This window comes from Betta splendens, chromosome 1 (genome assembly GCF_900634795.4).
Source record: "Betta splendens chromosome 1, fBetSpl5.4, whole genome shotgun sequence".
Taxonomy (NCBI): Eukaryota; Metazoa; Chordata; class Actinopteri; order Anabantiformes; family Osphronemidae; genus Betta; species Betta splendens.
The window spans coordinates 4,744,993-4,760,013 of record NC_040881.3 but is presented as its reverse complement, the minus strand read 5'-3'; the positions used below and the strand labels follow the sequence as shown (position 1 = coordinate 4,760,013).

Sequence of the window (15,021 nt, the reverse complement as noted above, 5' to 3'; positions counted from 1 at the left end):
ATTTCTTTATCATTATAATTGAAAACAGTTCTGAAGTGTTTCAGCTCCTTCCTCCTCTGTTTTTACTTAAGCTATTGACTATGTGCATGAGAAAACTCCTGTGAACGATGCTTTGGTCTCCGCTCGTCCGCCCTCTAATCAATGTGTGACTGACACGTCTCTCCTCTTCTCTTCTCTGCTCTGCTACCGCTTACCTCTTTTCTCTGGAATGTGCTGTTTGGTTGGATTTTTTGCAAGGCGGCATAGAGGATACTGAGATGTTTTACATCCTTCAGATGACTTGTGACCACAACTGTACAGCAGAAGGTAGCTGCTGTGATCTCCTAATAGGCTGTGCTGCATTAAGAGATCATCCTCCATTGTCTGTGGGTGCTGCCTGTGCTGCTGGCTGTGGTTGAACTGTGTCGTGCTGCTGGGTTGATGTTGTGCCACGGTGTTCCTCTTAAACCTGTGACCTGATTTAGAGTCTCACGAGATCCAGGAAGCCTCCTCCTCTTACCTTACAGCTCCATTTTATAGTCACTGTTTACTCCCTCAGTGTTGTACATACACCACTAAGCATTCGTGCTCCCACACTGTGGATGCTCAGAGATTGCATGAAATAGCTATTATACTGTATGTTTAATGCATTGATATATAAATCTATAATCATTCATTATCTGTAGCATCAGCAGAGGAGTGATGTTTGTGTGTCCATGCCCTCATCTCCATTCAGTATTTGTGTAACCTTGCTACAACATCCAGCTATGTGATGATTTATCTCTAATCCTTTGTCCTTTCTTGTTTACTCAAAAAAAAAAATTATTCCACAGGTGGTAATTATGACAGCCGCTTTGACGTGGGCAAGGCCAGCGGAACCTTGATTGTAGCGCGGCCCCTGGACGCTGAGCAGAAATCAAATTACAACTTGACGGTGGAAGCCACAGATGGGACACGAACTGTCAGCACCCAGGTAATTGAAACAGTAATGAAACCGTTGGACGCTGATGAGGCAGTTGTCATGGTTTTGTTTTTCTCACGAGAAATAGCGGGGGGGGTTGTAATGAGTGAAGCGCAGTCCTGTCTGCCGGGTTGTGTTTACATTTTGATGCTGTCAGTGCTTCGACTGCACGGGAAAATGGTTGGTTACATTACGACTCTTCATCAGCTGGCTCTGCATGTGAGGCGGGGTTCAATTGTGTTTTACTGTTAATCACTGTATCCAGAGCTCACCAATAGTTTATGGGATTTTTGGAAATGGTTTGACAAAGATAGGGGGGAAAAAAACTACAATCTCACCATCCTGGTTTACAGAAAGTCAAATTGACTGTTAGTTCAGAAGTGTTTCAGGCCAGACCCCATATCATTAAATAAATTTAATAGCAATGGCATAAAACCAAATCCTACTTAAACCCATGGAGAAGCAGGGTTTCGAAAGCTGATGGAAATTATTTTACTCTGGTTTCTGCTAAGCTAAACTAACCACATCCTGGCTTTGGGCTCATGTTCGCTGTCATCTACTCTAAGAAAGCAGATTAACAAATAGACTGAACACGAAGCCCTTTTTAAAGCGCGTAGAAGGCATCAAAGCGTGATACGAGTGGTCAGTGTTCTCCAGCGTCACAGTCCAGCTTTGAGCTCCAGGGATCTTCCATTGTCTCATTCCTGACGCCAGGCTGCTGTGATGATGGTGCCGTCTAGCCAGTTTTTTTTAAAGTGTGCATTCCTGAGATCTCCTCCTCCTCTCTGCTGTTTCACTTTCTGGAACCCGTGAAACTTCTTCTTCCCTCTGCCTTTTTTGAACCAACTTCGGATACCTAAATATATTACACACACATACACAACTAAGCTGATGCCACAGTCTGGAAACTCGCTTTAATGCAGGAAATCAAAGGAGCCGTAAGCCACATGATCCTATGTGAGTCATTTTGATGAAAGAATATATAGATTACTAAAACTTCCAAAGCAGTTCCAAGCGTACTCCCATTTTAATGTATTAATATGCTAATTTAATCCCGCTTGCATGTATCTGGCTCCCCGGCTGAACTGCCCTGATAAAAGCTTTTAAGCATGCGAGTTGTCTTTAGTTTTTGTGGTGATGGTCATGCCTTGTCCACGAGATTTCGAACATTTTTACATGGTAGTTTGGGTCATACAGGACGGAGGCATTCAAAATGTCCCCTCCTTTGTCCCCACAGCGGAGCTTCAGAGAACTGTAGCCGGTAAAGAATCTATTTGTTGTCACTCCGCATGAATAAAGCCTTTCATCATCTGGCTGCTGTGCTCCACTGAGCCTCGGATGAAGCGCTGCCTTCGCTGGCATTTTGCCGCTCATCCACGGAAGGAGCGAAAGCTCCCAAAGTGCCACAGAGCACCTGTTTTCTGCTTCTCAGCGGCCGCGGCGACAGGCACGCATTTGAAAGCCTCGCGGCATCATTAATAAGTCCAGTGGATCACACTCCTACTTTTAAACCTATCCGCCCGGTCTAATTCTCAGCAGTGATGCAGTTTCGCTTTCTTGAGCTTCAGTAGTTTATCAATAGTTCATTTACTTGCTATTATTTTCAGGCGTCACATGATGATGACAATTTATTTGTCCTAAATCCTAAAAATAAGCGCGTGTAGCCGGCCCTGGGACTCATCACATAGAATCACTGTTAAGCCTTTGTCTGACCACCCGGATGTTATGTCATCTTTGTTTATCAACTCTCACTTGGAGTCAGTCTCGTCTTCAGTTTGAGTTACATGAATAGAAAATAGGACGGTTTGATTATGCACATGCAAATAAGTCATGTGTTATCTGCTTCAGAGTGAATTCTCTCTCTTTGGGGGCAAATATGTTGTTTGCGGACGGCCTGCCCTATCACACGCGCACAGCGAGGCTCAGAGCCGGACTTATCTATTCCTCAAATCAAAGTCATGTGGAAGCCGTGCTGCCAGACGCTTTGGCCTATTTTCCTTCTTCTGGAATATTTCTTCTTTCCATGTAGTTTTTTCCCTCTGGATCCCTTTGTCTTTCTTCCTGATTTCTCTGTTTAGATTTGGTGGTTTTTTTTTTTTTCTGTTTTTTTTAGAAACCTCCACATTTGTTGGCTGAGCACGATGAGATGATGATTATTCTGTTTGGGTAGAATAAAGCACAAACAAGAGAACTGGACCTCTGTGGGTAGTGGGCTGTGTTAATCCTGTGTTGGGAACGCGTTCAAGTGCTCGGTGCCAGTGCCCTGCCTTTGCCCAGAACCTGCCACCTGGCAGGGGGCTTCCTCTCCTACGCATGGCACCAGAGGACAATGAGCACAACCAGAGCTCTGCTGCATCCTGCTCTGGATGCCACAGAAAAGGTGCAGCGTCGTCCACAAGGCACTGATCTATTTGCGGCTGCTAAAGCCCGCTTTTGTTCTTAAACGTGTATTTAGTTTTCAAATTACTGAGGCAGACTATGAGCGTAAGCCCCGGCGTCCTGGTTTTTGGTCTGTGGCATAACAGTGGAAAACAGCCGCCTTGTTGTTTGACCCGCTTTCCGCCGGGCCGCTGCAGCTCTCACGGCGCCGCTGTCGGATCAGCTGATGTAGACAAGGGGTGCCGCATTTTTTTGCCCCGGCACCTCGCGGCCAGGAAGCGCGCCAACACGGCGGCCTCGGCCTGCGGCCCAGACTCCCCCCCCCCCCCCCCCCGAGTCCAGCTACAGGACATCCACCCTGGACCACGCAGAAGCACCTCAAGCTGTTCTGCCCACAATCTGTTACCGGGCCTGTGCTTCTCGGCTCCACAAAGGCTCTCTTTGTGTCTCCCTTAATGGTTCACCTTAGCTACATGTATGTTTTGTTGCCTACAGTAACACAGCTCCTTCTCTTTTTTTAAACATTCTGTTCCCAGCTCCGTCTTTATTTTGTGTGCCTTTTATTGTGCTTTTTACAATTTGACCATTTCCCTCTTATGTGGTTTCTCACTGTCACTTCTCATTCCTGCTCTCATCTCACCCTCACAGCGCTTTTTTCCCCCCCTTTAGTATTTCCATCTGTCACGTCTGTGTCTCAGTCCCAATCTCGTTCCTCGTCAGCAATCCCAGAGGAAGCCATATACAAAGACTACAGAGTTTTCTTCTGCAGCAGCGTTTCTGCTGCAGTCAGGCTGTATCATGCTGCTTTCTGATGTTTGGGGGCAAAGTTCCTTTGAAGTCGTGTACAGCCTGCTTGCAAAGGGAAAGGCAAGTTTGTGTGCATACGGGGGGTGGGGGGTGGTGGGGTCTGAATAGCCCTTTGTGTGCTTTCCCAACCATATGCAGCAGCGTATTGTCGATAGATGCGGATGCCATTGACCAGGTTTCATTTCTTTCGGCGTCTTGACAGCATTATCAGCCGCTGCCACCGTAGTCACTATTCACACGACGTGTTATCTGACGCTGGCCAGATTGAGACACATTGGGCCGCCTGTTTGTGTGTGTGTGTAGGCGCATGCATGCACATCTGTGTGTTCGAACAGTGGATTGCGAGCCGGCGGGGATCTGGTGGGACGTGACGGGACATGCAAGGTGCAGGAGAGGCCCGCTTTCATACGCTCACACGGGATTAATGTCTCATTAGAAAAATGTATTGGTTTTACATTACTGGTCCCGATTAGCAGTGTGACACGGGTCGCGCGTGACACACGACTTGTGGCAAGCCGCCAGCCTACAGCATTGACAGACAGCATGCGTCCCAACGCTCCCCCTCCAAGATGACATCTGTGAGCCTCAGCAGCATTGCCAACATCCCAGCACACAGCAGATTGTAAATTTTATCAGTCCTGTCAGTTTGAGTCTATATTTGTCTCTGATAGAGGCTTACAGTCGTCCACAAACAGCCATAGAGCCACGCACGCCAGCAGGCAGTCACATAGGCCGAGGATGGGGGAAATCAGCTACCTCGCTTCAGCTGCTCAGCCAGAGGTTCGGCGAGAGCCGTCCTCTTCGCCCCGGCCTGCATCAAACAGCTTGACTTCACCTGTTTCCTTACAGGACATCACCCCCTGGTGTCTGGAATGCAGGTGTCTAATCTCTGCTGATCCCTTTGTTCCCCATGTTTGGCAACGGCAGAAACCCCTCGCTGGTCTCGGAAGCAGAGATGGCATTCCAGCAGCTCTCCATAATCCTCTGTCGGAAGTCCACTAGACGAGTGGCTGGTGTTGATAAAGCATGCTCCCAGTGGAATTTTACAGTTTGGGGACGTTGGATTCTTTGTTGTGTGTTTGGAAGAGAACCCTGAGCTTTTCTGCTCTCCAACGCTAGAAGTGCTGTTGTATGTAGACATTCTGGGGATTTGAGTCTCAATATATTTCTTTCATTTATCTGTATGTATTTAGCTGCTAATAAGTGACATGAAGTTGACGTTCCACCTAGATGATTACTAATTATTAGTAAGAGTAGCTATTTAGCTGAAACATAGCTCTTTCCATTTCTACATGTACTTCATCTATATAATTCTGCTCCTTACAATAGGGTAAGCAAAGGGATCTGGATATTAAAAGCATTACTAGAAAAAATTACAGAAACCTTGACACATCTTGACGCGTGTTTTCTGCTTTTTCAAATGCTTTCCTTCTTTCCTGTATTCTCCTCCAGGTGCTTATCCGCGTCATTGACACCAATAACCATCGACCCCAGTTCTCGCAGCAGGTGTATGTTGTGAGCGTCCCCGAGGACAAACCAGCGGGGACTGAGGTCATACAGATCAGCGCCGTGGACAGAGATGATAAGAACAAACTGACCTTTACCCTGCTGAGCAGTACCGATCCCTTCAGCCTGAGGAAGTTCCGACTAGACCCAGGAACCGGAACGCTGTACACCGCTGAGCAGCTGGACCACGAGACCATGCATCAGCATATCCTCACCGTCATGGTGTGGAGCCGTCATTTTAATGGTTTTGTTTGATGTGTTAGTTATTCCGAGGGTTCTCACATTCATACTTTTTTAAATTCCTGTTTTCTAGGTACGAGACCAGGACATACCAGTAAAGAGAAACCTTGTGCGTGTCATTGTCAATGTGGATGACAGCAACGACAATGCACCCGGGTTCATAGGCACGCCTTTCTCCGGCCGCGTGTTTGAGTCTGCTGCCGTGGGCTCAGCAGTGCTTCAAGTCACAGCGCTTGATAAGGACAAAGGCTCCAATGCAGAGATTGTCTACAGCATTGAATCAGGTAAATCCATTCTAAGTTGCTATGTTGCGCTACAGTGATTCTAGTTGTTTTTCTCCTAGCATAAAGTCTTCATTGTTAAATAAAGTGGATTGAATCAGCTTCCAAAAATGTGTGCATCATCCTGAGTCCCGCTGCCCACTGGATCTTGATCATGAATGGGATACTTTACCCAGAGTGGGAGAATATTGAAGACTTTGTCTAGAGAGTTTCCAAATACGTAGGCGACAGGCACATCCCACATAGGTTTTCTGTTACAAAAACTGCTTTGGGAATAAGAAATGTATAGAGTAGTCTTTTCTTGATTAGGGCCAGATTTGAAAGCGGTAAGGTAAATAAAACAAAGTGCCTTTTTCAGGGCATTTAATGGAAATTAGCATTAGCTGACTTGAATTAAATGAGGGAAGCTTTTTCTAGGACAGATAAATAAACACGATCTTTTGTCTTCTTCTTAGGAAATGTTGCAAACTCGTTTGCCATCGATTCTGTTCTTGGGACAATTACAGTAGGCAAAGAGCTGGATCGCAGCAGCAAGGCCCGGTTTGAACTCACCGTAAAGGCAGCAGACAATGGCGCCCCTTCTCTCTCAGCTACGGCCACTGTACACATTGTGGTCACAGTTTCTGATAATGCAGCTCCTCGATTCGCTGAAAAGGAGATCTCTGCAGAAGTGAGTGAATCAGCCCATCCGGGAAGTTTCGTGAGCTTGGTCCCAGCCGTCAGCCAGTCGTCTGTGTTCTTTCAAATAAAAGAGGGCAACATCAACAATGCATTTGATATAAACCCAAACTCTGGAGTGGTTGTGACACAGAAAGCTTTAGATTATGAGACCACCTCTCAGTACAAGCTCATCATACAGGGCACCAACATGGCCGGGCTTTCCAGCAACGCCACACTTCTGATTCATCTTAAGGACGAAAATGACAACCCCCCAGTCTTTCTCCAGAGCGAGTTCCGAGGTGTAATCAGCGAGTCCGCTCCCGTAAACAGCGTCGTTCTGACCCATGACAACACTCCTTTTGTAATTCGAGCCTCTGATGCTGATTGCGACCAAAATGCCATGCTCAGCTATGAAATTGTTGAACCTTTTGCACATAACTATTTTGCCATTGACTCAAGCACAGGCGCAATCAGAATAACAACCGCTTTGGATTATGAACAGAGGAGCATTTTCCGCTTCACCGTCCAGGTCCATGATCTAGGAATGCCGCGTCTGTTTGCAGAGAAGGCAGCCAATGTAACCATTGAAGTAATTGATGTTAATGACTGTTCACCAGTTTTCAGCCAAGAGCTGTATGAGGCAACCATTATAGTTCCAACATATAAAGGGGTGAAGGTTGTTACAGTCAATGCTACAGACGCAGATTCTGGGCCTAACTCTAAACTCTTCTTCTCCCTAACTGAAGGAAATATAGGCGATAAATTTAAAATGGATCCCATCGCGGGCATAATCTCTATGCAGAATGTCACACAGCTGAGGAGTCGATATGAGTTAAAAGTTAGGGTGTCAGATGGAAGGTTCGGTGCCGTTGCTACAGTGAAGATCAGTGTCAAAGAAAACAAGGAAAACAAGTTAAAGTTCACCAGCGAGTCCTACAAAGCCTATGTCCAGGAGAACTCTTCTGACAAGAAGACACTGGCAGTCATCGCTGCTGTCGGGAACCAAGTGAATGAGCCTTTGTTCTATCAAATATTAAATCCCGATAAAAGGTTTCATATCAGCCGCACATCTGGAGTAATGTCAACAACTGGAATTCCATTTGACCGCGAGACACAGGACTCATTTGATATTGTCGTTGAGGTCACTAGACAGGACGCAACTGTAGAAGGGGCTCATGTTTTAGTAACCGTTACAGTGGGAGATGTAAACGACAACCCTCCAATGTTCGTAAACCTCCCCTATCATGCGCTAGTCCAGATGGACGCGGAGGAAGGCCACTTCATCCGACAGGTCACGGCGGTCGACAGAGACACCGGTCCGAATGCAGAGATCCATTATCACCTGAAGGAGCATCAGGAGCACTTTCAAATTAGCCCCTCTGGTGAAATCTCCCTCAAGAAGAAATTTGAGAAGGAGTCGCTTAACACAGACTTTGTCCTTGTTGTTATCGCGAAGGATAACGGCACGCCAGCCCTTTCCGCTGAAGCAGAAGTGCCAATAACTGTGGTTAACAAAGCGATGCCTGTCTTCGAGAAGCCCTTTTACAGCATTGAAATCCCTGAAAACATTCAGTTGCACGCACCTGTTCTTCACGTACAGGCCAATGACTCTGAAGGCCCTCGTATCGTGTACACCATCGCTGAAGGAGATCCTTTCAAGCAGTTCTCGATTGATTTCAACACAGGTGTTATTCATGTGATTCAGCCGTTGGACTTTGAGACGCATCCTGCCTATAAGTTAAACGTAAGAGCCACAGACTCACTGACTGGAGCCCACTCAGAGGTGTTTGTTGACATCATACTAGAAGATGTAAATGACAATGCTCCTGTTTTTCTGTCAAAGTCCTATAATGCCAGTATTTCAGAGGCCTCTGTCATTGGCACCTCCGTTTTGCAAGTCAGTGCCAAAGACTCAGATACTGGTAATAACAAAGAATTGTTCTTTCACTTGGTTGAGGAAAAGGGGAAAAGCAGCGAGTATTTCTCTATCAATCGCGACACCGGTGTAATCTCTACAGCTCAGATACTTGATCACGAGGTGATCCAACAGCACAAGCTGAGGGTCCGCGTGGTGGATGGAGGAGTTCCAGCCCTGTCCACTGATGTAACTGTGGTGATAGACGTCACTGACCTAAATGACAATGCCCCGACCTTTTCAGAGCTCACCTATAAAAGTACCGTGAGTGAGCTGGCGCCACGCGGACACTTCATCACTCAAGTCCAAGCATCAGATGCTGACAGCTCAGACGCAAACAATTTGGAGTTCTCAATTACATCTGGAAACGAAGATCAGAACTTCGCTATAGACAAACAAACCGGTGCCATAGTCATATCCAACCACCGGAGGCCACACATGCAACCTCTTTACAAGCTCAACGTGTCGGTCTCGGACGGTGTGTTCAGGAACTCTGCCCTTGTCGTGGTCACCGTTATTGGTGCTAACTTCCACAACCCCACTTTTGCTCAGGTGGAGTATGTGGTAGAGCTTGTTGAAAACTCACCTGTTGGTACGTTGGTAGCAGAAGCAAAGGCGACTGATGACGACGAAGGAATGTATGGACAAATAACTTACCAGATTGTCAATGACTTTGCCAAAGACAAGTTTTCTGTCAATGAAAATGGGGAGATTTTGACCCTAGAGAGCCTCGACCGGGAGAATGCCATTGAGAAGGTTATACCTGTTTCTCTCGCAGCTAAAGATGGTGGAGGTAAAGTGGGCTTTTGTATTGTCAGTGTCATTCTCACAGACGTCAATGATAATGCCCCACAATTTCGGGCCGCTGAGTACAAAGCTACCATTGCGTCAGATGTCCCGAGGGGAACCTCTGTGCTCAGAGTCGCTGCTTCAGACATGGATGAGGGAAGCAATGCTGACATCGAATACTCAATAGAAGCAGATGTTGAAAATGTGGGCGAGAACTTTGAAATTCATCCAACATCTGGAGTCATCGTAACCAAAGAGAGTCTAATTGGACTTGAAAATGAGCTCTATGCATTCTTTGTCAGAGCAAAGGACACTGGAAATCCACCCAAACATTCAGTGGTTCAGGTTCATGTTCGTATTGTCGCACCAGAAACCCCAATCCCTCTATTTTCCGAACCACACTATCGTTACACCTTAGCGGAAGATCTTCCCATTGGCACGGAAATTGATGTGATTCAGGTGCAAAGCGAACAACCAGTTGTCTACAGCCTTGTGAAGGGGAACACGCCTGAGAGCAACAAAGACGAGGTGTTTGTTGTGGACAGAGACAGCGGAGCCCTGAAGCTTCAGAAGAGCCTGGACCACGAGGCCGCCAAGTGGTACCAGCTCACTTTGCTCGCCCAAACCCAGCATGCGAGCTATGAGGTCGGTGCATCTGTGAATGTAAACATCCAGGTGAAAGACATTAACGACAACAAGCCCATCTTTGAGTCAGACCCTTACGAGGCCGTCATTGTTGAAAACCTTCCCAGTGGGACCCAAGTGATTCAGGTCAAGGCCAACGACCAGGACTCCGGATCCAACGGCCATGTCGTTTACAGCCTCGACCCGAGGCAGAACTCGCAGGAGATCTCCGAACTGTTTGCTGTCAACAGTGAAACCGGATGGGTGACCACCCTGAAAGAGCTGGACCGCGAAAGGATGAGCAAATATACAATTGGCGTCCTAGCCACAGACCAAGGTGACAAAGTCCAACACGTCACAGGCACCAAAGTGGAGGTAGCAGTAGTTGACGTGAACGACAACCCGCCTCGCTTCACGGCAGAAATCTATAAAGGCACAGTGAGTGAAGATGACCCTCCGCCCAGCGGGGTGATCGCTATCCTCAGCACCACAGACGAGGATTCTGAGGACATCAATAAGCAAGTGAACTACTTCATCACAGGTGGGTGTTTATTGTTTTGTAAATCAGATAATTAGTAAGCGCAGAGAGTTTACTCCCTGCTCCTTTGTGTATCACTTTTCCATAAACAGAGCTTAGGGGAGATTATCCATTTATTCCACTTAATATGATGATAATATCTCATCGCTGAAACATTACAGTCATATCATCTGTTAGGAGTCATAGTCTAATCTTCACAAGCTCTAGGCAAATATTTAGGTCATCATAACTCAGAAATGTATAATCACATGAATAATGCTTGACTGCAAACAAACACTTCCTTTGGTGGTAATCAGCAAGTATGATTAACTATGCAAGGCCTGGAAATATCGAGACGAATCCGAACCCGGCACAATAATGTACTGCACAGGCTCTGTCGCGTGTCAGTGCCCAATATTTAATCAAACTCAATATGAGACAACGTGTCCTTTCTATTTCTGTAACTTAGGAGGAGACCCACTCGGCCAGTTTGCCATCGAACACATTCAGAATGAATGGAAGGTGTCTGTACGGAAGCCCTTGGATCGTGAGGAGAAGGACAACTATCTGCTCAACATTACAGCCAGTGATGGCATCTTTACTGCCAAGGCCGTTGTGGAGGTCAAGGTGTTGGATGCCAACGACAACAGCCCCATGTGCGAAAAGGTAAAGTCACTTAATTGTGCTGTTATTTGACTTTGCTGCTCCATTTATTCCTAGTGATCACTTTCACTTTATCCTCCTCCAATTCCTCCCTTCCTCCATCTGTCATGCAGTCCCTGTACAGTGAGAGCGTCCCGGAGGACTCCCCTGCCGGCAGGCTCATCTTGCAGGTCTCTGCCACAGATGCTGACATTCGCTCAAACGCCCAAATCTCCTACGAGCTCCAGGGAGTTGGATCCGAATTGTTCGCCATCGACTCTGACACAGGTGTGTGCCTCTGTGGTGCTGTGGTGTAATGGTGTGCAGCCGTGACTAATATTCGGATCCGCAGCCACAGTGTTGGCTTACGTTCCAGCTGTGTTGCTGGTTATTCTGCACATTAAACTAACACTCACGTTAAAGTCACATTCTTTCGCCATAAAACTAGAAAGGCAACTCGCATGACAGTAGTCTTATATTCTACACACTTTAATGAAAATTACGACCCCTCTGCTAAATGTTTGCAATCTTTTTATGCTTTAATTTCTGTGTATATGAATTATTTTCAGCCATGGAGCCAGCGAGACGTTTTTCTTGTGGCCAATTGTTATTTACTTATTCATACTTAAAAGAGCCAAGAACATTTCCCTGCAGGACAACTGAAAAACCCACAGTGGCGCTAAACTACAGTGCTGCACACTTAAAATGAATTTATGATTGCTATGCTGCTTGCTTGCGAATAATTTCTTCTGGGAGAGCCTCTAAATCAGGGGCTGCATCTGGCTGATGGGGGGAAAAAATGAAAAAGAAAAGCAACGCGGATGAAAACAATAACAGTTAATCGCTGCCAACTCATTTTTAATAAATGTAAAGCAAAACCATTATTAGACCAAACAAGCTAAGCCAGTGAATTTTAAAAGCTACACAAACATCTGCTGTCGTATAAATCCAGCTTTAATATGCCGGGAGACCGACACCAAAGACAGACAATAAGGCAACAAGACCATCCAGCTGCCTTTTGGCAGCCGCCGCCGCTGAGTCTCCTGCAGCGGCGGTGCTGTTGTGTTTTTAACGCAGACAAGTAGGATTATTGCACATGAGCATCGCCAAGAGGCTCCGGAGTTTTCCAGAGAGGTTGTGGTAATGCTGGCTGCCTCACATCCCTGGATGCTTCTAAGCTGCTCTCAGCTGCCAGCTCTGATGTTCCCCTTCACCCCTTTCGCTTTTCTCTCCTTTCTTTCCTTTCGAACTCGAATTACTTATTTATTCACCTCTCGTCTGTCTCCTGAAAGCCATTAGTTGTTTGGCTGCTTTTTGCCTGGTTAGTAGACAAGAGACCAGGGGGGTTACAGAGCTTTAGTTTGTAGCCATCCCTTAGCTAGTTAGTCATAAAGATTTCATGGTTTCGTCGCTGCTGTGCGTCTTGATGTTTGTATGTTTAGCTGCAACTAGTTGTGTGTCACCTTCAGGGGAGCTGAAGACGTCACAGCCCCTGGACCGAGAGGAGCGGGACGAGCACAGGTTCAAGGTGCGGGCTGTGGACGGCGGGGGGCGCTACTGCGAGGCCGACATCCACATCACGGTGGAAGACGTCAACGACAACCCGCCCCAGTTCTCCGCCGACCCCTACACCTTCACGGTCTTCGAGAACACAGAGACGGGCACATACGTGGCAAAGCTCCTGGCAAATGACGTCGATGCTGGTAGGATGTTCCATTCTCAGCCTAAACATGGCAGGTTCTTGAGGCAAATGGTTTTATTTTCTCCTTCAGATGTCCGTTGTAGATAAACAATCTGGGTTTCAAATTGGGAATATGTAAGCTTCTGTTTAGCCGTCGGACCACAGCGATTTGAGTGATTTGATTTGAGGCCCAGGATGTTTTTGAACAATGGCTCATTGATTTGAGGCAGAGGTTAAGACGAGCGCTCGCCCGCGCCGTGTTGACTGAACTGACTGCTGTCTGCAGATTTCAGCTGTCCACTCTACCCGGCGACCCAGACAACCAGTCAGTGCTTCACCTGGTTCTGATCCGTGTCCCCTGCACGGACCACACCAGAAAAAGAAAACTACGATTTCTAAAGTAAACTTTCTCCTGTTTGGGGTGTTTTTTTTGCACGGTTCTGCCACAAGACCTGATGCTGCTTCGGGGCATCTAATGGATAATAGAGTATTACAACTATGTTTTAGATCAACTTTGGAGGCACTGGGAGCACAGGTTAATTTGTTTTATTCTGTGTTAACAGAGGAAGTTAATTATGAGGATCACAAATGGATGTCCATTATGCTTCAAACGCAATTAACAGCAGGCAGCGCATTAATCAGTGTAACAATGAAACTTTCACACACTTAGAAATGAATAAATACGCTCTAAAAGGTTTTTAGCACCATGAAACGCTCTGCGCTTGTGTATCTCGGCTAAGCGCTGACTCGCAATGCACAGGTTGTTATCTTTTCATTATGCAACTGCATTAAAGTGAAAGGCAAGAGGGAAGGATAACAAACGTGGAATTTCATGAATGATCAACCCCTCAAATTAAAAGCTCCATTACACTCTAATGAAATTCTGCTCTCTTCAAGCTGAACTCTCAAAAGGGATGATTGCAATCCTCCATTTGTCTGGTGGAGACTCACGCCGGCACGCGTTTGTTTATTGGCGATGTCTTCACCTTTGTGCAGGCATCGCCAGCTGTTTGGATGAATGTACATGGGTGAGACCATGCAGGTGTTTATTAGGGGAGCTGCTGGACGTGCGTTTCTGGATTAGACGGTTCGTTTGGAGCTTGAACTTGCGCTTCAGCGATGTGGCTGTCTGGAAAGCAACATCTCCTGTTGCTCCTTTTGTTGTGGTTCTTCGTTTTAGGTGAACTGACAGTTTGACAGAATGAAAAGGAAGCTGCAACTGGGTTACTCAGAAAAATGTTAAATGCTGAAAGGAAGGAGCTGGTATTAAGACATTTCTTCCCGGAGGCTAGGCTGGCACGACGTTTTCCTTCACGTTTTGAATATCAAGGATGAGGATAGTTGAAGGGGGGCGGAGAAAAAATCTACTCCCTGCAGTTTAGCCAGGAGCAATAATTATTTGGCGTCAAAAGCAGGGGAGGGGGTTGATTAATATTGGTCTCACACACTAGGCTCAAGATTTTTTTTGCGTCTACACCTGCTAGCTTTCGATTCAGGTGCAAACTTAAGTCCCGACCAGGCATGCGCTCTAGCTTTGACCCAGTTCACTCAGACGTGGCAGCAACCGCCGCCCTCTGAAGCCGCCTCCTGCTTCTCTGATCCGCATGCCCACTTGGCTGGAAGACTTTTGATACCCACGGTTCAGCTGTGGAGGGGTTCTGAACCAGACAGGCAAACAGACCTCGCCTGGTGCCTTCATGTGTGATGAGCTGGAGCTGCTTTGTCCTTCCTCGGTCTGTTCGGATCCACGCATCTCACACTTGCCTCCTGCGCAGCCTTCCTGCCTCCGTTGTTTTCATTCAGCTTTGTTGTTGCTCCGTTGTAGGGGAGTTTAATCATTCTCTCCATTGTGCTCCTTGGTGCTGCGCCAGACATTTACTTACATTTTCTTGACAATTTTACAACCAAAACGGTTGAGAAAACCATCTTAAAAGCGCCAGCTGTCCACAAATTGCAATCTCTCCGTGTTGCGCCGAAGATCATTTCGCAGTCAGCGTGTTTTGCTTTCTGCAATATTACAGAGATATATCACAGAGATTT

At 46.7% G+C, this 15,021-nt stretch overlaps 1 protein-coding gene across 12 annotated transcripts in view; it reads left to right on the top strand.

Annotated features, from left to right (window-relative positions):
- Positions 1 to 15,021, top strand: part of fat1a (FAT atypical cadherin 1a) — a 56,370-nt gene that overhangs the window by 28,359 nt on the left and 12,990 nt on the right. For 10 of the 12 annotated variants that reach the window (XR_003785014.3, XR_003785020.3, XR_008694094.1 and 7 more), the window contains exons 7-14: positions 238 to 306; positions 813 to 952; positions 5,579 to 5,854; positions 5,946 to 6,156; positions 6,609 to 10,682; positions 11,128 to 11,324; positions 11,435 to 11,588; positions 12,770 to 13,003. Coding sequence is in view for 9 of the 12 variants with exons in the window: in XM_029142366.3 (XP_028998199.1) it covers positions 238 to 306; positions 813 to 952; positions 5,579 to 5,854; positions 5,946 to 6,156; positions 6,609 to 10,682; positions 11,128 to 11,324; positions 11,435 to 11,588; positions 12,770 to 13,003 (5,355 nt within the window). In the remaining 3 variants the exon portion in view is untranslated. The remainder of the gene's footprint in view (positions 1 to 237; positions 307 to 812; positions 953 to 5,578; positions 5,855 to 5,945; positions 6,157 to 6,608; positions 10,683 to 11,127; positions 11,325 to 11,434; positions 11,589 to 12,769; positions 13,004 to 15,021) is intronic. The other 2 variants (XM_029142623.3, XM_029142556.3) reach the window with 1 other exon arrangement.